Here is a 24,944-nt window from a genome sequence, read left to right as displayed (position 1 = left end):
AAGCCTTTAGCAAGTGAAGACTGTCCGTAAGTTGTTTTTCATTCCTAAAAATTCCAATTCTTGTTTAAATTTTATTCAGAGTCTAGATGTGATCAATTGACACTCTATAATGTAACAAATTTGTTAGATTAAAAGGTTCAAAGGGAGTAAATATTAAGTAAACATTTTCATACTCTAAATAAAGACTACATTTAAAAATTTTATTATATATATTTTTAATTGCATTTATTTGGATGACATTGGATAATTTAGTCTTAAAATATTTTATAACAATATTTGTATTAAATTTGTTTGACTCTGTTGATCCTAGGTCAAACGTTTCAATTGTCTTTTGATTAATTACCAATCTTAGCTTTCTTTCTACTAATTGACCTCTTCTAAAGAGTGCTGTGATTTAAGATATTTTTTCTGTATTTTTTTCTTCATGCTTAATGAGATGAATCTGTTTCATCTTGGGAAACCAGGAGTATAATTAATGAGTATTTGTTAATCTTATTTATTAGTTATTTAAATTAGCATTATAAATTGATATTACAAATCATATATGAGGCTCTCATAATTATACTTGAGGAGAATCAATAATTGAAGTGAATGGTTACAAATTTTAAATAATTTTAACAGCATTGAAAAATATTTATTAAAATGAATTTATGCATGAAAAAGAAATATGAAAAGAAGGAAGAATGCTAGATTAAGTGTCATCAGATTGCAGCAATTTTCTTTGTAGGAATGCTGAATTTGCAGTGTTTTTCAGCTTATTACCATTTATTTTGTATAGTCTTTTGACTTATTACCTGTCAAGTTGCTTTGGTTTCTTTATCCAACTAAGTTTTTGGGGTTTGAATTGTGATTAGTCCAGTTTGGAAGTTGTTTTGAAGGATTCTGTATCTGTTGGCAGTGACAGAAGGAAGCTTGTTCTGATCATTCTTGATTTCTAAACCTTGAAGAAAGTAGACCTGTATCTCAGAAACTCTTATACCCGGAAGACATTGAATTAATCAGGACCAGACTGAACTTCAGACTGTGCTCACAGCTCCATTTTGGAGCACATGGAGTGTTACTGGAACTGTTTACTCTGAATCTTCATTTCCTCTCTATCTTTTCCACCTTCATTTCATTCTTTAAATTTTTTCTTTTTTTTAAAGATTTTATTTATTTTTTAGAGAGAGGAGAAGGGAGGGAGAAAGAGATGGAGAAAAAAACATCAACGTGTGGTTGCCTCTCATGCGCCCCCCGCTGGGGACCTGCCCGCAACCCAGGCTTGTGCCCTGATGGGGAATCAAACCAGCGACCCCTCTGGTTTGCAGGCTGATGCTCAATCCACTGAGCCACACCAGCCAGGGCCATTCTTTAAATATTACACATTGCCTACAATGTGTCAGAAATACAGGGGCAGGGAATGAGATATATGTAGATGGGGGAAGATAAACTTAAATATATAAAAAATTTCAACTGTGTTAAGTGCTATTAAAAAGTACAGGGTATTATATTAGAGAGTGTTACAAGAGGACCCATTCTAATGTGGTGGGTTTGGGAAAGCTTTCCCAAAGAAGTGACATAGTGAGTATATGAATATATATATTATGTGAATATGTATTAGGCCATTACTTTATAGGAAGACAGGTCATTTGAGAATTTTTTAAGTTCAGTACCCTGGCCAAGAATTCGATTTCTTCCCTTTAGACTTTGGGCTCTGCTTGAACTTGAAGCCAATGGCAGTAATAAAATATCTCAGACCATATAAATACTTTGATTAACACATTCTCTGAAATTGAACCTGTGTTGTAATAAAGTCCATGTTTTCAATGAAGGTAGTCAGAAAATTTTAGTTAAAAATGTTAGAAAAACTGTTTTAACAACCTCTATTTGTTTTCAACCCTGAAGGTAAGTCAAGGTTGTTTTAGACAAAATTCTTAGGTCTGACTAAGTAAGCATCTTTATAAAGTTTTCTTTTTCTCATGGTTAATTTTGTGGTTAAATTTTTCTTTGGGTTTAGGTAGATGGTAAGAGTTATCACCATCAAAAAATAGTTAGGGGTTTTGTATCTATCAAATAGTTGATGGGCTTATTTTCAGACTTCAGTATGAGTGAATTTTAGCAAACATGTGAATACAAGTTCTGTTTAAACCTTTTGAGAATGGCTTGTTTTCTGTTAATGGATTTTTATATATCAACAAATGATGAGGGAGTTTAGTATCTTGTAGTTAGCATAGTTCCTTGATATCTGTGATTTCTGCTCTTGCTCAAATCGTTTCTACTTCTGTGGCTTGAATTGTTAGTTTGTTTGAGTTTTGTTTTCAGAATTCATTTGAGTACACTCAATGTTCTTATTGGAGAGATTGGAATATTTGTGCATACCTTCTACTTTCCATATGAATGAAGTTTTCATTAAGAGGTATATTAGAATTTTTCTTCATTAATTAAGGTGTTTCATATTAGAGCAGAGTATAAAAATGTTTTGGTTTAAGATTGTTGTATTTCATGAGTTTTATCAATAAGTTGAAGTAACAGTTATATGCTTTCAAGACTGTCCCTACATGACCAAAAACATTAATATACTTAGTTTAGAACATGCTATAATATATGCAGTGCTCAATCTGAGTCTTGATCATATTTTGTCTCAATATTATATCTAAAGTATATTTTTAGGTTTATCTTTAAAGCCTGTGTCAACTTCCATATAAATTTGAAAGTGGCCCTTTTAGAGAGTAACATTTGATAGTCATCACTAAAACTTAATTGTATGATTTTTCTTATAGGGAGGCTTTATAGTAAGTAGCTAAGGAAAACATTTGAAGATTTCCTTGTATCCTCTGTTATATATTATTAACACAGTTGCTGTAGGTTTTTTTGTTTTTTTTTAATAAGCTGGTTGTATATCATGAGGCAGCATGATGTAGTGCATTGGATATCAGTTATAAGATCTGAGTTTTTGTTTTGCTCTAAAATTTATAGTATGATCCTCAGTGTCCTCATTTATAAATTGATGAAAATCCTGCAAGTACTTCATTACTGAAGAGACAATGCTTTCTAACTCACTTTATGAAGCCATCATTACCCTGATACCAAAACCTGGCAAGGACAACACACACACACACAATCACAGACCAATATCTCTGATGAAAATAGATGCAAAAATCTAAAATGAAAATACTAACAAATTGAATATAATACATTAAAATGATAACACATCACTATCAAGTGGGGTGTATACCAGGGGTGCAAGGATGGTTCATCATATAGAACATGATTAGTGTGGTATACCACGTTAACAAAATAAAGGGCAAAAATACATGATCATATTAGTAGATGCAACAAAGCACTTGACAAGTTACAACATCCTTTTATGATTAAAACACTCAATAAAATGGGTATAGAAGGAAAATACCTCAATACAATAAAGTCCAGATATGACAGACCCTCAGCTAATATGCTCAATGGTAAAAATTGAAAGCTTTTCCTCTGAGATCTGGAATAAGACAAGGGTGCCCACTCTCACCACTAGTATTCGACATAGTACTGGAAGTCCTACCCAGAGCAATCAGGCAAGAGAAAGAAATAAAATGCACCCAGCTTGATAATGGAGAAGTAAAATTATCACTTTTTGCAGATGACATGATTTTTTATATAGAAAAATCCTAAAGACTCCACCTAAAAACTATTAGAAACAATAAGCAAATACAGTAAGTTTGCAGGATACAAAATCAACATACAAAAATCTATTGCATTCCTATATACTAAAGATGAAATTTCAGAAATAGAAATGAAAAAAAAAATCCATTTGCAATTACAACAAAAAGAATAAAATACCTAGGAAGAAACTTAACAAAGGCTGGGAAGGACTTATACACTGAAAACTACAAAAATTATTGAATGAAATTCAAGAAGACACAAAGAAATTGAAAGATATTGTGTTCATGGGTTGAAAGAATCAGCATAGTTAAAAATCTTTATGTTACTCAGGTAATGTACAGATTTAATGCAATCCCCATCAAAATCCCAATGACATTTTTCAAAAAATAAAAGAAAAAAAGTCATCTACTTTGTAGGGAACCACAAAAGACCTCGAATAGCCAAAACAATGCTGAGAAAGAAAAACAAAGTCAGAGGTATCACACTCCCTGACTTCAAATTATACTACAAAGATACAATGATCGAAGCAGTGTAGTATTGGCAGAAAAACAGACATATGGACCAATAGAACAGAACTGAGAGCCCAGAAATAAACCTGCATGTATATGGGTAACTAATTATTGACAAAGGAGCCAAGAACATATAATGAGAAAAGAAAGCCTCTTAAATAAATGGTGCTGGGATCATTGGAAAGCCACATGCAAGAGAATAAACTAGACTGCTTTTTACACTGTACACAAAAATTAACTCAAAGTGGATCAAGGACCTAAATATAAGACCTTAAACAATAAAATAAATAGAAGAAAACATAGGTGCTAAACGTATGGACCTTGGTCTCAGAGAGGACTTTATGTATTTGACCCCAAGGCAAGGATAACAAAAGCAAAAATAAATAAATGGGACTATCAAACTAAAAAGCTTTTGTACAGTGAAAGAAACCATCAACAAAACAAAAAGGCAGTCAACCAAATGGGAGAAGATATTTATAAACAATACCTCTGATAAGCTTCTAATATCCTGAAGGTACTATGAACTCCTACAACTCAACAATAGAAAAACAAACAATACAATAAAAAAATGGGCAGAGGAGCCCTGGCTGCTGTGGCTCAGTGGATTGAGCATTGGCCTGCGAACCAAGTGTCGCAGGTTCGATTCCCAGTTGGGGCACATGACTAGGTTGTACATCAGGTCCCCAGTTGGGGTGCGAGTGAGAGGCAACCACACAGTGATGTTTCTCTCCTTCTCTTTCTCCTTTCCCCTCTCTCTAAAAATAAATAAATAAACAAACAAATAAATTATTTAAAAAAAAATGGGCAGAGGACCTGAATGGACACTTCTCCCAAGAAGACATACAGATAGTTAACAGATAGATGAAAAGATGCTCAACTTCACTAGCTGTAAGGGAAATGCAAATCAAAAGCACAATGAAATACCACCTCATACCTGACAGAATGGCTGTTATCAGTAAGACAAGAAATAACAAGTGCTGGAGAGAATGTGGAGAAAAAGGAATCCTTATACACTGCTGGTAGGAATCTAAATTGGTGCAGCCACCTTGGAAAACAGTATGGAGCTTCCAAAAAATTTAAGAAAAGAGTTATATATGAACCAGCAATTCCTTTTGATGTCTACTTGAATAACTTGAAAACATTTATTTGTAAAGATATATGTACTCCTGTGTTTATTGCATCATTATTCACAGTGGGCAAGACATGGAGACAATGGGATGATTGGGTGCATATATACAATGAAATACTACTCAACCATAAGAAAAGATGAAATACTGCCACTTATGACAACATGGGTGGATCTTAAGGGTATCATGCTAAGTGAAAAAGTCAGAGAGGAAAGATAAAGAACCTTATGATTTCAGTCATGTGAGGGATATAAAACAAAGCAACAAATGAACAAACATCAAAAAACCTCATAGACTCACAAAAGTATGGTGGTTACCAGATGGGAAAGGCAGATGTGGGGAGGTTGAAGAGGGTAAAGGGGTCAAATATGTGGTGACAGAAGACATGACTTTGGGTGGTGAGCACACAATGTAGTATACAGATGATGTATTGTAAAATTGTACACTTGAGACATACAATGTCACCCCAATAAATTTAATTAAATTAATAACAAACTATTTCATGATGCTGCGGAAATGATATAAGATAGTGCATATGTAAAAGATTCAAAAACTAAAAAATATGTAAGTATTATTCTGTGCTACTTGGTTTCTTGTTTTTTTGTTTGAGATATTTAAATTTGGTCTGTAGTTCAGTTTTAACTTTAAAAATAAGAACGTTGGAAGCAATTTAAATGCAGTGTATCAATTAGAGTTCTTCAGAGACACAAGACTGAAAGGAAGGATGTGTGTGTGTGTTACACACATCCTATATATAGATGGCAATGGGGTGGGGGGAGGCAGGCTTATCATAAGGAATTGGCTCACGCAATTATAGAGGATGAGGAGTCCCAAGGTCTACCGTCGGCAAATTGGAGACCCAGAAGATCTGATCTGGGTCCGAATCTGAAGGCCTAAGAACCAGGGGAGTCGATGGTGTAAGTTCTAGTTTGAAAGTCTTCTGGCTTGAGACCCAAGAGGAACAGATATTTCATTCTGAGTCTGAAGGTGCAAAAAGACTAATGGCCCAGCTTGAGGGCAAGGCAGGCAGGAGGGGTTCCCTCTTACTCATCAGTTTCGTTCATTCACATCTTCAGTTCATTGGATGAGTCCCATCCACATTAGGAAGGGCAAACTGCTTTATTCAATCTACTGAAAATTTTAATTCTATCCAGGAACACCCTCACAGACACATCCATAATACTGTTTAGCTAAACAAATGTCTGGGTACCCCATGGCCCAGTGAAGCTGACACATAAAATTAATCAGCACATACAGTATAACTTTATTTGTGACAACAAAGTAATTCTACTTTCTTTATTTTGCTTTTTTTAAAAAATGAGGTTTTACTTTTTAAAAGGGTTTTGAAATTTACTGGAGAAAGAATAAAGGAAGTCTTACTATAGATGAGCATCCTACTTTAGTACTGTTTATTGAAGTTCTATTTTTATTTTAAATTTATTGGTGCTATAAAAATGTGGTTTAGTTTTGATTCCCATGAGGACCATTTAACTTCTCTGAGTAATGCAGTACAGCTTTCCTGTCCATGTAACAATTTTAGTGAACTCTCCCTAATATCTGTAGATCCATTATGAGAGAATGTGGGAAAAGGGCATGAAGTGTAATTGAGTTCTTTATAGTTATTTTAATTGCCATTTACTTTTTTCAAACATTTTTTTTTACCAGAAACAGAAATCTCTTCAATACACATAAAACAAACTTACACAACACAAAAAGAAATTGGGAAGTGAAGTAAACTAACATTTAAATGCCTATTATGTGCTAATTACTTTGCTGAACACTGTATACTGTACTACACATCTCATTTATTTAAACAAATACTGAGTCTTGGAATAAGAAAGAACAGAAAAGTTAGCTGCATAGCCAGTTGGTTCCACCTTCTATTATTGGGTGTACTTTTTATTTACTCATCTAGTGTTGTGAATTCATCTTTCTTTCATCTTCAGCTCTTGTAGACTGGGAATGTAAATTCTAGCCCTGGAGTTACCTTGGTGCCTTATTTAGTCTCCCCAGACCAGGGTAGCTTATTGGCATATATATATACCAAATTTATGAATATTCTTTTAGGTTTTCTAAATATATATCTCAGGTTGTGTTTTTCCTATATTTATGTATACAATATTTTTTTCTTTCAGAATGGGTAGCCTGAATTCCTATGGGGGCTAGTAAATCACAAATTTTTATTTGGAACGTGTGCAGTGGGATAGTGATATTTCTCCTCATCTAGAATATGTCATACTTTAACATCAGGTATGGTGGTTAAGAGTGTGGACTCTGGAGCCACTTACCTATGTTCAGTCTTTGTTTTGCTACTTATTGATTGTGTGACTTCAGGCAACATAGTCTCTCTCTGCTCACATTTTCTTTTCTCTAAAGTGGGAATAATGATTGCCCATTTCATAGACTGTTAAGAAGATTAAGTGAATTAACATTGGTATGGTGTTTAGAGCAGTGCCTAGGACATAATGTGTTATAAGTTTTGTTAAATAAAATAAATATTCTGTTAACAAAATATTAAAAATGTAAGTGATTATGCTGTTTTCTTTAAAACAGTTGTTCTCAATAAGGGGTAAGTTTGCCTTCTAGGAGACATTTGGCAATATGTGGAGACACTTATGGTTTTCATAGCTCAGGGTATCTACTGGCATTTACAGAGTAGAATTGAGGGCTGCTCCCAACCTTCCTGTTACGCATAGGATAGTCTGCCACAGCAGTGAGTCATCTGGTCCAAAATGTCAACAGCGTTGAGGTTGAGAGACCCTGCTTTAAAGAAATCATTACTTGTTAATGATTATGTTAAGAAGGATTAAATAAATGAAACAAAGTCTTGCAATTCTTTCTCATTGCAAGCTGGTTTATATTCCAAGGTAGCAAGATTTGTCAGACCTCCCAGAAATAGTTTCGTAGGCGAGTTAATGATCAAATTCTGGGGCTAACAAAGATTGCTAAATTAAAGTTTGGTACTAGTAAGGCTAAGATCATGGGGCCAGCCCCTTTGACGGCCTATTAGCTTTGTTCTATCCCATGGTCATAAACTGCAATCTAATACTAGTCAGCCCTTTCTATGGCAAATGTGCCACAATAATCACATGGGGAAATAGACAAGGGAATAAAATAAATAAGGTGGAGTACATATGGGCCTGAGAGATGTTGATTAGTGATATTTTTGTAAAGAAACTCCTAAATTGGGGCCTGTTACAAGTATGTGTCACTTTTTAGCCTTTGGGTTAGTCACGTTGGTCTCCATATTTGCCCTTCATGAACTATTTTGAAATGCTGCCTATGTCTTTTGACTTATACCTGGAATGTTCATGATGATATTTGCCCTGTATTTTCTTCTAGATACTTTATTATTTATACTTTTCAAATTTATATGATACATCTCAAATTAATTTTTGTGCATGGTATGAGGCAGGGTTAATTTTTGTTCTACACAAATAACTGCTCCTCTAGACCCATGTATTTTTAAAAATGATGTAATTTTAGAAGTGGGGAAAAAAGAAATTTTTGTGTTGTTTTTCCTATTTCTGATCTTTTATTTTTATTTTTTTAATATGATGATTTGATCTACATACTATTTTTCAACAGGATGATTTGATATACATGCAGAGTGAAATAATTGCTGTAGTCAAGCTAATTGACATATCATCTCCTCACATAGTGACCTTTTTTTTCTTTTTGTGATGAGAACACCTGAAATCTACTTTCCTAGCATATTTCCAGTATTCAAGACAGTCTTATTAACTATAGTTATTATGCTGTACATTAGATATGTAGAATTATCCATCTTACATAACTGCCACTTTGTACCTTTTGACAACATCTTCTGTTTTTCCCACCACCTCAGCCATTGGTAACCACCATTCTGCTTTGGCTTTGACATTTTCTGATTCCACATTCAAGTGAGATGGTGCAGTATTTGTCCTTCTGTCCCTGACTTATTTCATTTAGCATAAATGTCCCCCAAGTTCAACGTGTTGTCAAAAATGACAGGATTTACTATTTTTTTAAAGGCTGAATAATATTCCATTGTATACCTGTGCCACATTTTCTTTATCCATTCATCTGTCAATGGACACGTAGGTTGATTCTGTATTTTATCTTGTCAAAAAAGTAACTTTTAGTTTCATTAATCTCTTGTATTTTTTTTAGTTTCTATTTCATTTATTTCTACTCTGATCTTTATTATTTTCTTCCGTCTGTTAACTTTTCATTAAATTTATTCTTTTTCTAGTTTCTTGAGGTACACGTTAGGTTATTTGAGATCTGTTTTCTAAATGTAGGCATTTATTGCTGTAAACTTTCCTCTTAGAACTGCTTTTGCTGCCTTCCAAAGTTTTGATATATTGTGTTTCCTTTTTCATTTCTCAAGATATTTTTTTCTTTCGTTTTGATTTTTCTTTGATCCATTGCTTTTTCTTAAGGAGTTTGTTAGTTTCCACTTAAGAATTATCCAATTTTGCTCCTGTTATTACTGATTTCTAGTTTCATACCATTGTGGTTTGGAAAAGACACTTTGATTTCAATCTTAAATTTTTAAAGACTTGTCATGTGGTCTAATCTATAATCTTTTCTTGAGACTGTTTAATGTGACTTGAAAAGAATGTGTATTCTGTTGTTGGATAGGATGTTCAGCATATGTCTATTAATTCAATTTAATATATAATGTTGTTTAAGTCCAAATCTTCTTTGTTGATTTTCTGTTTGGCTGATCTACCCATTGTTGAAAGTATAGTATTAAAATTCCCCACTGTTATTGTATTGCCACCCCCCTTTAACAGGCTGATCTGTTGCCTGGGGGCAGGCCTAGAGCCTCTGTTCACTTGGCTGGCTCTTGTTCTTGGGTTCCTGTGGCAGTCCTGGTACCTTGGACTTCATTGTTTGGCTTGAAGCTGAAGATCGTCTTGTAGCCTGAGTCTGTGAGGGTGCTCCTGAATCTTGGGGTTTGTGTGGTGCCTGGTTTCACTTGATAGGCTTGGAGCTGGGGTTTGTGGTGAATTTGGCTGCTCACATTAGTCTTCTTCCTCCATTGGGTGGGTATCTCTTTCCACACTGAGTTGTCTCTAGTTGAGGGTTGGGTGATGTGGGAAATTTCCTACCCTCTTCAGCACATCTTTTCTTATTTCTGCGCTCAGCCCAGGTGCTGTAATCTCTCACCTGTAACCTTAGTTCTTGTGAAAGTATTTTTGAACATGGATAGTTGTTCAAATTGATATTTCTGTGAGGGGATGAGTGCTGGAAACTGCTGCCCTGCCATGTTGCTAATGTCACTGCTCTGTCATTTAATTCTTCCTCTTTATTTAATAAATGAAGAAAATGAAATCTAACAAGCATATAAACAAGGATCTTCATAGGAATCATTATATACCTAAGATTGAAAGTTATACCTTTTGGTTACTTGGTATTTATGCTGATTATTTTTGCTTCTTATTCCAATTTTTCTAAAATAGTTAATAATAAAATATTAATGTGTGCATGTGCTCTTACAATTACTACATGGCTAGAACAATTACTGCTTTGTTATTTGGTTAGATCATTGCTTCCTAACCTTTTTTCACACTATAACATGTTGTGGTGCACATAGAAAATGATAATAATTGTGTGGCATTCTGCGGAAAACTGAGATAGGGTTATCACCTTGCTCTGTTAGCCCTGGCCTGGCTACCCAGACTGCTGAGAGGATCGGTGTTTCAGCCCCTTTGTAAACCCTGGTGTGAAGCTCAGGGATAGAGAACAGTTGATGATAAGGTCTTAGGATATATCCCCATGTTTCATAACAAATTTTTCTTTCTGTTTCTCACTGTACACTGTTCATTTTGGTCTACCAATATTGCAAATATCTACAACTTACCCACTGAATTGTTAATTGATATGTAGGTGTTCTGCAGTATTTGTAATTACAGATAGTGCTATGAATATAACTTTTGGTGGAAATAAGCACTCACTTCTCTTGGGTGTATATGTAGAGGTAGATTGCTGGATCATAGATTAAGTACACATTAAGTTTCATTAGATAGTAACAGTTTCCCAAAGTAATTGTACAATTTTCCATTCCCTCCAGCAGTGTGTAAAGTACCAGTTACTATACTTCAGACAGTACTATGCATTATCAGTTCTTTTTATTTTAGTCGTTCTGGTGTGTGTGCAGTGGTATTTCATTGTGGAGTTCTCTGATGACTGATGATGCTGAGCATATTTCATATTCCCATTGGCCATGTGAATGACTGCTTTTTATTTTAAGTTTTATTTTGAGGTAATTGTAATTTCTTATGCAGCTGTCAGAAATAATAGAGAAATAATTATAGAATTGGTTTTCTCTCAGTGGTGACATCTTGCAAAATGATAGTAAGATATTGCAATCAAAATATTGCCTTTGATACAATCAAGATGCAGAACGTTTCCATCACCGCAAGGATTGCTTATGTTGCCTTACATAGCAGTACGCACTTCCTTTCCACTTCCCCACCACTCTTTACCTTGGCAACCATTAATTTTTTCTTCATTTCTATAATTTTGTCATTTCATAATGCTATATAAATGGAATCATTTTGGGATTGGCCCTTTTCATTCAGAATAATTGTCTGGAAATTCATCAAGATTGTTTCATGTATCACTAGCTTGTTTCTTTTTATTGCGAAGTGGTATTCCATGGTACGGGTGCACCCAGTCTTTAAATCATTCACTTTTTGAACAACATCTGGGTTGTTTTGGTTTTTGACTATTGCAGACAAAGCTGCTATGAACATTTGTGAGGCTGTCTGCCTCCAACACCCCGGCTTGGTGGGAAACTCCCTGTCCAGCAGATGAGAGAGAACAAAATTATACACACTGTCTTTTGTTTGGGAGTAGGAGAGGTGGTAAATTTCTCTAGTGGAGAAGAGCCTTGAATGTTGTCTCCTAGACCCTTTTATTGAGGAGGGGATTCAGGAGATACAAGGTCAAGATTCATAAATCACCGATTAGCTTTTAGATGCTTGGGTTACAATTAACAGTTACTGGTTACAGATATCAGTGTAAAGAACAAAGTGACCAGTCTGTGTCAGGGTGTGTTAAACATTCTTACGCCATACTGACATTAGGTGCAAGGCTTCATACATTCTTAGCTGCACACTGTATATAGTTAACTAAGAGATAAGAAACGCAGAGCAAGCTTCAAAGCATAATATGCATTCTTTAAATCTAGTTTCCATGGGAACCTTCTAAATGGCCTTTGAGTCATGCCTGCCTCTAGCCTTCCCGGTGTTCTGGTTGAGTCTTACAAGGCTTTTAGGAGCCTGGCTGTGGCTTGGGCTACAATTCTTAAAACCTCATGGAACAGTTCCCTACACATTTGTGTACAGATTTTGTGTGAATATGCATTTTCATTTCTCTAGGATAAACACCCAGGACTGCAATTGCTTGTGATAGTTGCTTGTTGAGATTTTTTAGGAAATGTCAAACTGTTTTCCAGAATAGCTGTGCCATTTCACAACCCACCTCCAAGGCATGAGTTTCTTTGCATCCTTGCCATATTTGGTATTTTCAGTATTTAAAAATTTTAGCTGTTACGATAGTTGTATAATGATAGCTCATTATGGTTTTGATTTGCATTTTCTTAATGGCTGATGTTCTTATCTTCCATTTGTGTATCCTCTTTGGTGAAATATCTTCATATCTTTTGCCATTTTCAATTGCATTGTTTATTGAGTTTTTAGATTTCCTTATATATTTTATATATTAGTCCTTTCCTGGATATGTAGTTTACAAGTATTTTCCCCCATTCTATAGCTAGTCTTTTAATCTTCTTCACAGGTTTTTCACAGTTAATTTTAAATGACAAAAATTATACTTAATACTGAAGTATGATTTACAGTTTTTCCTTTTGGTGTGACATCTAAGAACTGGCTTTTGGTGTGAAGTCTAAGAACTCTTTGCCTAGCCTTAAATTCCTAAGGTTTTCTTCAAATTTTCCCCCTAAATTTCTGTAGTTTTATGTTTTACATTTATGTCTGTGATTGATTTTGAATTAATTTTTGTATAAAGCATTGAGACTTTGGTTGAGGTTAATTGTTTTCTTTTATGCCTTACAGATGTCTACTTGCTCTAGAGCCATTTGTTGAAAAGACTGTCTTTTCTCCATGGAATTGCCTTTGAACCTTGTCAAAAATCAGTTGGATGTATTTGTGTGGATCTGTTTATAGGTTCTCTATTCTATTTCATTAATCTGTTTGTCTATCTTTCTGTTAATATCACAGAGCCCGATTGCTCTGGGTATAAGTCTTGAATAAGACTGCTTTCTCTGACTTTATTCAGCTTTTCCAAGTTGTTTTAGCTGTTAGAGTTCCTTTGTATTTCTATATAAATTTCAAGATAATCTTGTCTGTATCTGCAAAAATCTTTCTGAGATTGTGAGAGAATTTTTTTTTATGCCTATTTATCAGTTTGGGGAAGAATGACATCTTTACCATGTTGAGTCTATTAATCCATGAACACTTATTTACATCATCTTTAATTTCTTTCATTGTAATTGTGTAATTTTTAGCATACAGGTCTTACATAAATGTTATAGAGCTGTCCCTAAATATTCCATTTTTTGAGGAGTTATAAAATGCTAGTGTATTTTTAATTTTAGTGTCCATTGCTCTTATATAGTAATATATACAAGTAATATTTATATGCTATCTTGTATCCTTTGGTTTGCCATACTGTCTTATTAGTTCTAGGAGGTTTTTTTTTTTCTTTCTTTTTTTCTTTTTTAATTGTCTGGGATTTTCTTTGTAGACAATCAGGTTATCTGCAAATAGGGACAGTTTTGTTCTTCCTTTTCAGGAACAGAGGGGATATATATATATTTTTTTCTTTTTGAAACTATGTGACTGCATGATAGAGTGCTAGATTCTGCCCATTATTAAGTCTAAAATGAAGAAGACATTACATTCCAAAACCCGAAGATGCTAAGAGAATGACCATTAAAACTGATAAGATGGTTGTGGATCACTGAGTAATTGAAAATGACACCAACATTTTGTTCCTAAGTAATTGGGTGGTGTAATGCTCTTTCTGGAGGTAGGAAACTCAGAAGTAAAAAGCATTTATAGGAAATATAATGAGTTCTACTTTGGACATGCTGATTTTTTTTGATATGTATGGTACATTTTTATTGACATGTCCAATAGGCATTTGAAGTATGGGGTAAGAATTTAGGGGAGAGGTTGGAATTATAATAGGAATTCCTGCGTTGAGGTGATAGATGATGCTGTGGGAGAGAGCATATGCGAAATAGCAGAGATCTGAGGAAGAAATGTGAAAAAGAAATCACATTTAGAGGTATAATAGGAGAATGAAAAAAATGCACTGTCACAGAAACCATAAAACTTCTTTCTTGTCAAAATTCTGCCTATTTGTTAAGATCCATCTTAGAAGGTGAAATCTTCCAGACATCATCATCTGCCCAGTCCCACCTCTTTTTAATCATTCCCTAAATATTTCTATAGCAGTTTCTTCTTCCCCTAGTTGAGCATTTACCACATTGACATATTATAGTTTATTATTTACGATTTTATATTCCTTGAAGGTAAGGGTTAGATCTTATTCATCATTATTTTTCCTGTGTATGGCATAATTCTTAGTTTGTTAAATCAAATGAAGTTGTAGATGGTCAGTTTCAGAGTCTCAAGAGGATAGAGTGAGAAAGAACTGAGGTTGCCCTTAGATTTGTTGGTCACTGACCTTAGGGGAAGTGTTATTTGTATATAGAATGGTAGACAGCGAATGGAGAGTTTTCCAGTCTTCCTTCTCTCAAGTTAGTCTTACCTTTTCTATACTCCCTTCTCCTTTCCACAGTTATGTCTTTCTAGCTATTCCTTTGATATTACTCTTTCATCGAGCCCTGGCTGGTTTGGCTCAGTGGATTGAGCGTCGGCCTGCGAGCTAAGTGTCGCTGGTTCGATCTTCCAGTCAGGGCACATCAGAGAAGGAAAACTCTGACTCCAAAAAACCTCCGCTGCCTTGCGGCATACCTCTTCAGGGGAAAGGCTAAGGGAGTAAACCCCGACAGAAAATCCGGAGCCGGAGTCCCTAAGGCGGTTTGACGTTGTAGTCAACACCGGCAACTCCTGCGGCGCACCTGAAGCCAAGCTGTATTGACTCCGTCTTTCCCTTGGACCCTTCAGCTGCGAAGAGAGGGGGGGTCTGCTGCATGGGCAACAGCAGACCCTCCATATCACCCTGCCCAGGCTCTGTAGCTTCAGCTTCACTGGAGAGGACACTCCAGCGTCATCACAAGATGTCGATTCAACATGGGAGGAGACAGATACCGTGTCACTCCCGAGTCGGACTGCACAGCCATTCTCGGCGGTGCAGATAGACTCTTAAGAAGCTACACCATCCTCTCTCGAGACGGACGGCTGCCGACGACGATGACTCTTTCATCATGAGCGAAAGTATTCTTTCCTGGTGATCTGTGAGAATTCTAAAATTCTTCCCTTCTCAGTGCAACTACTGCCTACACTTACTCTTTGCTAAATGTCTAAGGCTCTTTGTATTATGTTGCTAACATTTAATCATTCTTCAAATTCTCTGTTCATTTCTTAATCATATATTATGTTTCATAAGACTTTTATTTCCTGTAATATTAAATTGTTCTTAATAAATACTTAAATTCATGTCTTGATTTTTACTAAATTATCTCAGGGCTCTTTGTTTTGTTTTAATCTAGAAACATTTCTTTTAAATTCAAAGTTCACACACACAAAAATAAACACAAATACGTTTTCCATCTGAATTTAAAAGATAAGTTATGATGATTCAAAGGTTGATATTCTTTATAAACTATTTCTGTGATAAACTTTTGTAATCCTTTATATAGGAACTTGTTCTCATTTCTGTGTTTTGGTATCACGTGGTACCTACCTATATTATGTTAGACCCTTCTCAGTACTGGAGTAAGCAAAAGTAGGTTTACAGTTGCACTGCGACATTGTTTTTTTAGGTAATAAAGCTATTGTAATAATCATAACCTGCATGTCTTTTTCCATGTGAACAATTGTAAATCTACTTTTGCCAACTCCTGTATTTGTTTTTCAGGTCTTTAAAAAAAATTTTATTTATTGATTTGAGAGAGAGAAGAATGGGGAGAGAGAAGAAGCTGGGGAGAGAGAGGACGAGAGATGGAGAGAGCGCGAGAGATTGAATTGTTGTTCCTCTTTATGCATTCATTGGTTGATTCTTGTATTAGCCCTGATCAGGAATTGAACCCGCAACCTTGGCCTGTTGGGAGGATGCTCTAACCATCTGAGCCACCTGGCCAGGGCTTGGGTCTTTTGTTTTGTTTTTTGTTTTTTTTAATGGGGTCCAGTAGGCCAGAAATCATTAATTTTATTTTTCACTTTTTGTATTTCTAGCATGGTTTTTGTTGTACAGTAATCATGTTTGAGTAACTGAATTAATTTCTCTGGTTTCTCTCCTTGAGTTTCTCTAGTATTTAGGCTGATGAGGTCTGGATTGTAATTTTGTTTTAGCATTCAATTTCTATTTGAATTACACTTTATTTTTTTTTAATTTAAAAATATATTTCATTATTTTTGTTTGAAACTTTTTAAAGGCATTAATAAATATTTACCTCAACATTTGGTAGTTGCTTATTATATGACCCATGTCATAGTTGCTTGCTGTGTATTTTACCCATTTTACTTTCAATAGTTAGAGTGTCTTCTTTTCTATTCCAGAAATTATATTTTTATAGAGGAGCCAGTAAAATACCAGAGTTTTTACTTTAATTTTAAAACATATGCTGTTATTAATAGCTTTCACTTAAGGGCTAATTTAAGTGGGAAAACTTGGTTGGATTAAACAAAAAGGAACTTTCTCTTTTCAGATTGCAGCAATTCTTCGGAAAAGAAAATTAGACTATTATTTATACAAACTACTCCCTGAGATCCTACAATCTGCTTCATTTCTGACTGCTAATGGGGCCTTGTATATGGCCTTCTTTTGCATTTTAAGGTTGGTACTCATAATCACTTCTGGAAGTTAATACCAATTCTTTTGTTGAAACGGAAACAAAGACATGTTTATATAAATGTTGTGCAGGTCACACTGCTTGTATATGTTTTTCTTTCTGTGAAATGACATTTATTTATTGCAAGGAAAGCTTGTAAAATCAGGAGTTGTAGGCCTCTTGGCCTAAAGATATAATATACACTTCAAATTATTGCTGTGATTATATAGCAAAAGTGCTTTAATCTGTCATACATTTTCTGAGGGCTACTGTGTTTACCATGTCATTGAGGAGGATTTCTTAACTTTTGAATTTCATAGATCTGGAATTAAAAGCAGTTGTCCATGATATAGGTTAAGTTCATATGCAGTGAACAAACTTCAAAAGGACTATAAAGTGCCAATGTTTATATATAAAACAGTAAGTTGGGGCATATCCCACTGAGGAAACTTGGCCCTGCTTCATTCTTATATGTATTACCAGTGTAACATGCTTCACACAATATAGATTTAGTTAGAATTCAGGTTTTAGTCCTGTGATATACCTAACATAATTATTAAATATTTACTTTTTATCTTTTCCCCCACTGATTATTGAAAACCCAAACTAGTATTTTTTTTTCTTAATCTGTCAAATTTAAAATACTAACTTCACTTTATCCCCATACCAGTGTTATGCAATTAGTGTTTCCAAAGTTATGCAGGGATATTTTAATTGCAATTAAAAATATTTTCATATGTCATTTACAGATATTTCTCTCAGAACATTAATATTTATTAATGTTCATATTATACAGGATATACTTGATAAGGGTTATACTATTGAATAAGTCATGTCTTCAAATTGACCTGAAAATCCGTGTAAGAAACTCTTTATCATGTGGTTAAAACTCTAAAAATAAAGTTATAAGATAATTAGGTTTTTTAAAAATGGTAGTAATAAATTGCTATTGCAGCCTATTTCTTTATATGAACGTGTTTGGTTAAGATGTGGAAATATAAACTACTTACAATAAGGCAGCATCTGTGATTCTTCTGTAATTGAGTCATTTAGTTACTTTCCTTTAATTTTTACATTCAGTAACTTAAGTTCTTTGTGGATTTTATATTGGAGGGAGAACTACTTATAGTTTTCTTAGGCAGAAGGATTCTGATGTCTGTTTCTGAAATATTGATGTTATATATGCTTAGTAGTTTCTCTAATTCTTTAAGCTCCAATAAAAAAGATAATTTCATCTTTGATTCTTGATCCTTCTCTGTGTGTATATATATTTTTGCCTATAATGTCTCATTTAGCAATTGACCAACTTTGTTCAGAAAACATCTTATAATTATGTGCTGCTTCTCCCTTTCTTAGGAACATATTGTCTTTGAAAGGGGAAAAAAATTCTAACATCTTCTTTTCTTTTCTCTTTAAAAATCCAAGCAGCTAATAACTTTATATAATGTGTGAGACACTGTTTAGACTCTTACTTTCAAGGGACATATTCTAGTAAATGAAAAATTATACAAACATATAACTAAAAATACAAAATAGTTTAGTAGGTGCTATAAGAAGGAATTATCAAGAGTTGTAGAAGCAAATAGGGAAAGACATTTGTTAAGTATTTATGTGTTAAAAATGATAGTAATTATTATAATAACAGTTAACATTTCCTGAGTACTTTTTATGTGCTGTGCATGGTGCTGGGAAATATCTCATGTAGTCCTTATAACAACTATATGAAATAGGTGATATAATTATTCCCGTTTGGTAGGTAAGGAAATTGAGAACACAGAGGGTTTGCATAGTGAGCAACATTGGATCGAGGAAATGTCTGAATGAATATAACTGACTAAACCAGCAACTTTCAACCATTTCCATCTCATGGCACACATAGATTGCTAAAAAATGTAGCACACCAAAAAATAAATTATATTTTTTGCTGATATGAGAAAAAAATTAGTATAACTTTGATTCATTCACACTGGATGGCTGTTGTGTTGGCTGTGGTCATGTTTTTATTTGACAGTCTAAGGATAAAGAGGTTAGTGCCTCTGACTAAATAGTCAGTATTGCATGTTTTAAAAATTCTTGTGGCACATCAGTGTGCCTTTTGCAGCACACCAATCGAAAATCACTGGACTAAGTTACTGGAGGGAGAGACACCTGTTAGTTTGCAGTTGTACTAGCCTGCATGAGAGATGGTGAGGTACTTACCTAAGACTGGGAGCAGTAGGTTGGAAAGAAATTTGAGGATTAATTGTATATGGAAGAATTTAAGGAAATGATTTAATATTTGGGGTAAGAGAGAAAGAGAAGCCCCTATCACATATGGGTGGAGAGGTAGTTGCTGATGCCAATAATCTGGGAAAACAGAGGAGAGAGAACAAGTCCATGAGGATAGGAGAGAGATAATGAGTTTGGTTTTGGACATGTTGAGTTTGAGGTGCTGTGGGACATTTAGTAGGGTATGAACTGAGAAGGGGAACTTTTATTTGTAATAACTGAAATGACTAAATAGAAATTTTGTACAAACATTCCAAATTTTAATTTCAGGAGGATACTTGGAAAATTCTACTCATGGAGTCCTGGCTTTGGTGCCGCTTTGCCAGCATCTTATGTGGCCATTCTAATTGAAAGAAAAAGCAGGTAAATTTTTACATATCTACACATTTAATTGAACTGATTTAATGTCCCCTGTGACAACTAGCAAATTCTTTTGTTTATTGTTTATTATAGTCAAGGTATGAGAAATATTTCCATATCTATTTTTCAGTCTTTCAAAGATATATGATGGAAAATTTAATTTTATACTAACATTATTATTTAGGTTTATTAAGCCTAAAAAATATAAAGACTGACATTATAGAACATTGATACCCATTAATCTTTGTCTACTAAAAATTAGAGAGTTATTTGGTGTACCTAAACTAAAACATGGCATACAGAAATTCTAATTAAAGATTTTCTCCATAATCACAATACCATTATTACATCTAAGAAAATTAACAGTAGTTTTTTTATTATTATTTACATTTGTAATTTGCTTCAGGATCATTGTTAAATCAATTATTTTTAAGGCATCTTCCTATTTTAAAATCATTTTTATTTTTATTTAAACTGAAAATATTCCATGAGAAATGAGGTTTATTTCTATAAAATACTATAAACTATTATGTAAATTGTCCTGTCAGTAAACAGTTGATTAAAACTTTTGTATAAAATAATTTTTGCAATTTCATGAATAATTATTGCTGACAACTGTTTTGATTCTATCTTTATCCCAGATAATTAAGAGATGGGGCCATATATAAAAAGGGGTCATATATTAATCAAGATGAGGTTATTTTTTTTTAATTGAATTTATTGGGGTGACATTGGTTAACAAAATTATACAGGTTTCAGGTGCACAATTCTACAACACATCATCTGTAAACTGTACTGTATGTTCACCACCCCAAGTCAAGTCTCCATCCATCACAATTTACCCCCCATATTCTTTTTCACCTCCCTACACTTGCCCCTCCCCCTGACAATCACCAAACTCTTGTACATGTCCATGAGTTCTTTCTTTTTTGCTCAATCCCTTCATACCTTCTCTCACCATGGCAGCTATCAGCCTGCTCTCTATCTATGAACCTGTCTCTATTTTGCTTGTTAGCCCATTTTGTTCTTTAGAGTCTACATTGTGAGTGAAATCATATGGTACTTGCCTTTCTCCGACTGGCTTATTTCACTTAGCGTAGTGGTCTCCAGGTCTGTCCATGGTTGAAAAGGGTAAGATTTCCTTTTTTTCTTTTTTTTTCTTTATGGCCAAGTAGTATTCCATTGTGTAAATGTACCACAGATTTATGACTTACTCATATACTGATGGACACTTGAGTTGGTTCCAAATCTTGACTATTGTAAACAGTGCTGCAGTGAACATAGGGGTGCATATATTCTTTCAAATTAGTGTTTTGGGTTTCTTTGGATATTTTCCTGGAAGTGGAATCACTAGGTCATAAGGCAGTTCCATTTTTAATTTTTTGCCATAACTACATACTGCTTTCCCTGGTGGCTGCACCAACTTGCATTAAGATTCAGCTGTGAAGCCATCCTATTCAGGACTTTTATTTGTGGGGAGCTTTTAAATTTTATTTTACTAGTTTTAATCAGATTCTCTGATTCAGTTTTGCAAGATTGTATGTTTCTAGGAATCGATCCATTTCTTCCAGCTTGTCCAATTTGTTGTCATATAGTTGTCTGTGATATTTACTACAGTTCTTTGTATTTCTTTGGCGTCAGCTGTTACTTCTCTTTTGTTTCTGATTTTATTTATTTGGGCCCTTTCTCTTTATTTTTCTTTTAAAAAAATTATTTATTTGTTTGTTTATTTATTTATTTATTTTTAGAAAGAGGGGGAAGGAGAAAGAGAGGGAGAGAAACTTCACTGTGTGGTTGCCTCTCACTCGCGCTCCCAACTGGGGACCTGATGTGCAACCTAGTCATGTGCCCTGACTAGGAATTGAACCAGTGACACTTGGCTCACAGGCCGATGCTCAATCCACTGAGCCACAGCAGCCAGGGTTTTTTTTTCTTGATGAGTCTGGTTAAAGGTTTGTCAATCTTGTTTATTTTTCAAATAGAAGCTCTTGATTTCATTGATCCTTCATATGTTTTTCCAGACTCTATTTTGTTTATTTCTGCTCTGATCTTTATAATTTTCTTCCTTCTGTTTACTTTAGGCTTTAGTTATTGTTATTTTTTAAGTTCCTTTAAATGTAAAGTTAGATAGTTTATTTGAGACTTTTCTTGTTTCTGGAGATAGTCCTGTATTGCTGTGTACAATATTACCCTCCTAGGATTGCTCTCATTGTGTCCCATAGATTTTGTGTTGTTGTACATATTCTCATTTTCATTTGTTTCAAGGAACCTTTTGATTTGTTTTTTGACCTTATTGTTAACCCTTTCATTGCATAGTAACATGTTATTTAGCCTCCATATATTTGTGTGTTTTTCATTGTTCTTCTTGGGATTGATTTCTAGTTTTATACCATTATGGTCAGAGAAAATACTTGATATGATTTCAGTCTTCTTAAATTTATTGAGTCTTGTCTTTTGTCCTAACATGTCATCTGTCCTAGAAAATATTCCATGTGTGCTTGAACAGAATGTATATTCTGCTGCTTTGGGATTAAATGCTCTAAAGATAACAATTAAATCCATCTGATATAGTGTGTCATTTAAACCCTCCAATTCTTTGTTGATTTTCTGATGGAACAATCTAATCATTGATGTCAAAGGGGTGTTAAAATCAGCGCCTGTGATTGTATTACTGTTGATCTCTTGCTTTTTGTCCATGAAGATTTGCTTTACATATTTAGGTGCTCTTATGTTGGCTGTATAAATGTTTACAAGGGTTATATCCTCTTGTTGGATTGCTCCCTTTATTGTCTCTTACCGTAAGCTTTGTTTTAAAGTATTTTTTGCAGATAGAAGTATTGCTACCCTAGCTTTTAAAAAAATTTCCATTTGCATGAAATATCTTTTTCCACCCTTTTACTTCTCAGTCTGTGTCTATCTTTTGTTTTGCGGTGCATCTCTCATAAACAGCAAGTATATGGGTTTTGTTTCTTAACCATTCAGTTACCCTATGACTTTTGATTGCAGCATTTAAACCATTTACGTTTAAACTGATTTCTGATAGATACGTATTTATTGCCATTTTATTCTTTCATCTATGTTCTTCTGTCATCGTCTTCTTCTTCTCCTTCTCTACCTTCTTCTTCTTCTCCTTCTCCACCTTCTTCTTCTTCTCCTTCTCTTCCTTCTCTGTCTCCATCTCCTCCTCCTTTATGTCCTTTCTCCTTCTCCTCCTTTTCCTCCTTCTCCTTCTTTCTCTCTTCTCCTTCTGGTTTCCCTGTGATGTAGATGTTGTTATGCTTCATGTTGTCCCAAAGGTCCCTTAAACTATCCTGATTTTTAAAAATTCTTTTCTCTTTTTGCTTCTCTGATTGGGTGTTTTTTTGTTTTTTTTTCCTATCTTGTCTTCCAAATTACTGATTCATTCTTCTGCTTCATCTAATCTGCTGTTTATTCCTTCCAGTGTATTCTTCATTTCTGATTTTTTTATGCTTTCTATGTCTTTTTCATGCTGTTGAGCATCCTTCTAACTATTACTTTGAATTCTACACCTGATAAATTGCTTGCCTTCATTTCACTTAGCTTTTTTTCTGGAGGTTTCTTCTATTCTTTAATTTGGGGCCTGTTTCTTTGTCTCCCCATTTTGGCTGCCTCTTTTTGTTTGTTTCTATGTATTTTATAGATCTACTATTACTCCCAGTCTTTGTCGGGTGACTTTACATAGGAGGTGCTCTGTGGGCTCCAGTGGCACACTCTCTAGGAGTGTCTCTTGTGTGGGTTATGTGGGCCCTCTTGTAATGGAATCTTGATTGTTATTGGCCCATTTGTATGTGGAATTGACCCTTAGTTGGCTGATAGTGAGGCTCATCCCTGCCCATAGCATGTGGCTGCTGTGCAGGTGCTAATCACATGAAATGGAATTTGCCTCAGCAGTTGGGTGCCTGCTTGTGAAGCTTTTCGGATCATCCTGTGATGTTGTCTGAAGCTTGCCACTGGATATATTGTTTCTGGGCCTCTTGGGAGGGATTCTGGTGCTGACCAATGTCAGAGGCTGCCTGTGACTGGCCCTGGGCAACCTGTTTGGAGCAGTCTCAATGTGTCTTCTGTAAGTCTCTGGTTCTGAGACTTCTCTTCAGCTAGTCTTCAGTCAGTCATTCAGGTCCTGGGAGTAGAAGACTGTAGCTTCCACTTCCTCCTCTGCTGTCTTAAGATTCTGTCTAGCTTTTCTTGAATAAACATTTCTTTTCATTTTTTATATGCCCTTAGGACAATTTCTAGAGATTTTAAATGGTTGCTTTGATATACTTTTCAACAATTATAGTTGTTTCCTGTGGAATGAGTCCACAGAGCTCCTCATGCTGCCATTCCTAAAACAGAGAGGTTTGAATTCCAAGGAGAACTCACTGAAGTCCATCCGATGCAAAGCAAGAAGACAGTGGGGTACAGTGGGCCCCTGCTGGTACCTTGCATGGGTCCAGATCTGCAAATTGGTCCTGGGTGGGCCTCTCTGGAATTGTGCTGCATTGTGCCATGATAAGACAATCTGATTCATAGCAAGATAATCCAAGCCTTGGCACCATAACGTTGGTGGTGAGAATGGCAACAGTATTATACCAGTGGAGTCAGACCAGACGTTGGCTCAGCAACCTCGGTACTTGAGTTCTGGCTAAGAAAAAATTCGGAGCCAAGACTCCAACCATAAGAGAAAAGCTGTTTTAGAAAGTCACAGAGGTAGAAGAAGCCAGCTTTAGAAGAATTTGGCTCAGGAAACAAGTTACAGAGGCAAAAGAAGGGGTCCTTGGAGCTTAGAAGAGACAATATAGTGAACTTAAAAAAAAAAAGCTTTGGGTAGAGGCGGGCAACGGGGGGAAAATGGGAACATCTCTATTAGTGTCAACAATAAAATAAAGGGAAAAATAGAATAAAAATGTGAAAAAAGCTTTCAAGTATTACCGTATTTTTCGCTCCATAAGATACACCCCCCCCCCCAAAGTGGGGGGAAATGTCTGTGCATCTTATGGAGCAAATATTGTGTCACAGACTGTGATGTGTATTACCTGACCTGTCAGTGGTGGCGATAGCTGTTAGAAG

General features: G+C 34.9%; 1 protein-coding gene across 2 annotated transcripts in view; it reads left to right on the top strand.

Annotated features, from left to right (window-relative positions):
• The window catches only part of TMEM135 (transmembrane protein 135), a 237,959-nt gene that overhangs the window by 7,231 nt on the left and 205,784 nt on the right, over positions 1–24,944 (top strand). For both annotated transcript variants that reach the window (XM_090265753.1, XM_090265752.1), the window contains exons 2-3: positions 17,124–17,251; positions 19,785–19,877. In XM_090265753.1, the coding sequence (XP_090121879.1) occupies positions 17,124–17,251; positions 19,785–19,877 (221 nt within the window). The remainder of the gene's footprint in view (positions 1–17,123; positions 17,252–19,784; positions 19,878–24,944) is intronic.

This window comes from Furipterus horrens, unplaced genomic scaffold (genome assembly GCF_987537825.1).
Source record: "Furipterus horrens unplaced genomic scaffold, mFurHor1.1.pri manual_scaffold_2, whole genome shotgun sequence".
Taxonomy (NCBI): domain Eukaryota; kingdom Metazoa; phylum Chordata; class Mammalia; order Chiroptera; family Furipteridae; genus Furipterus; species Furipterus horrens.
Note: the sequence above shows the minus strand (reverse complement) of the source record. Positions and strands in the feature narration are given on the sequence as shown.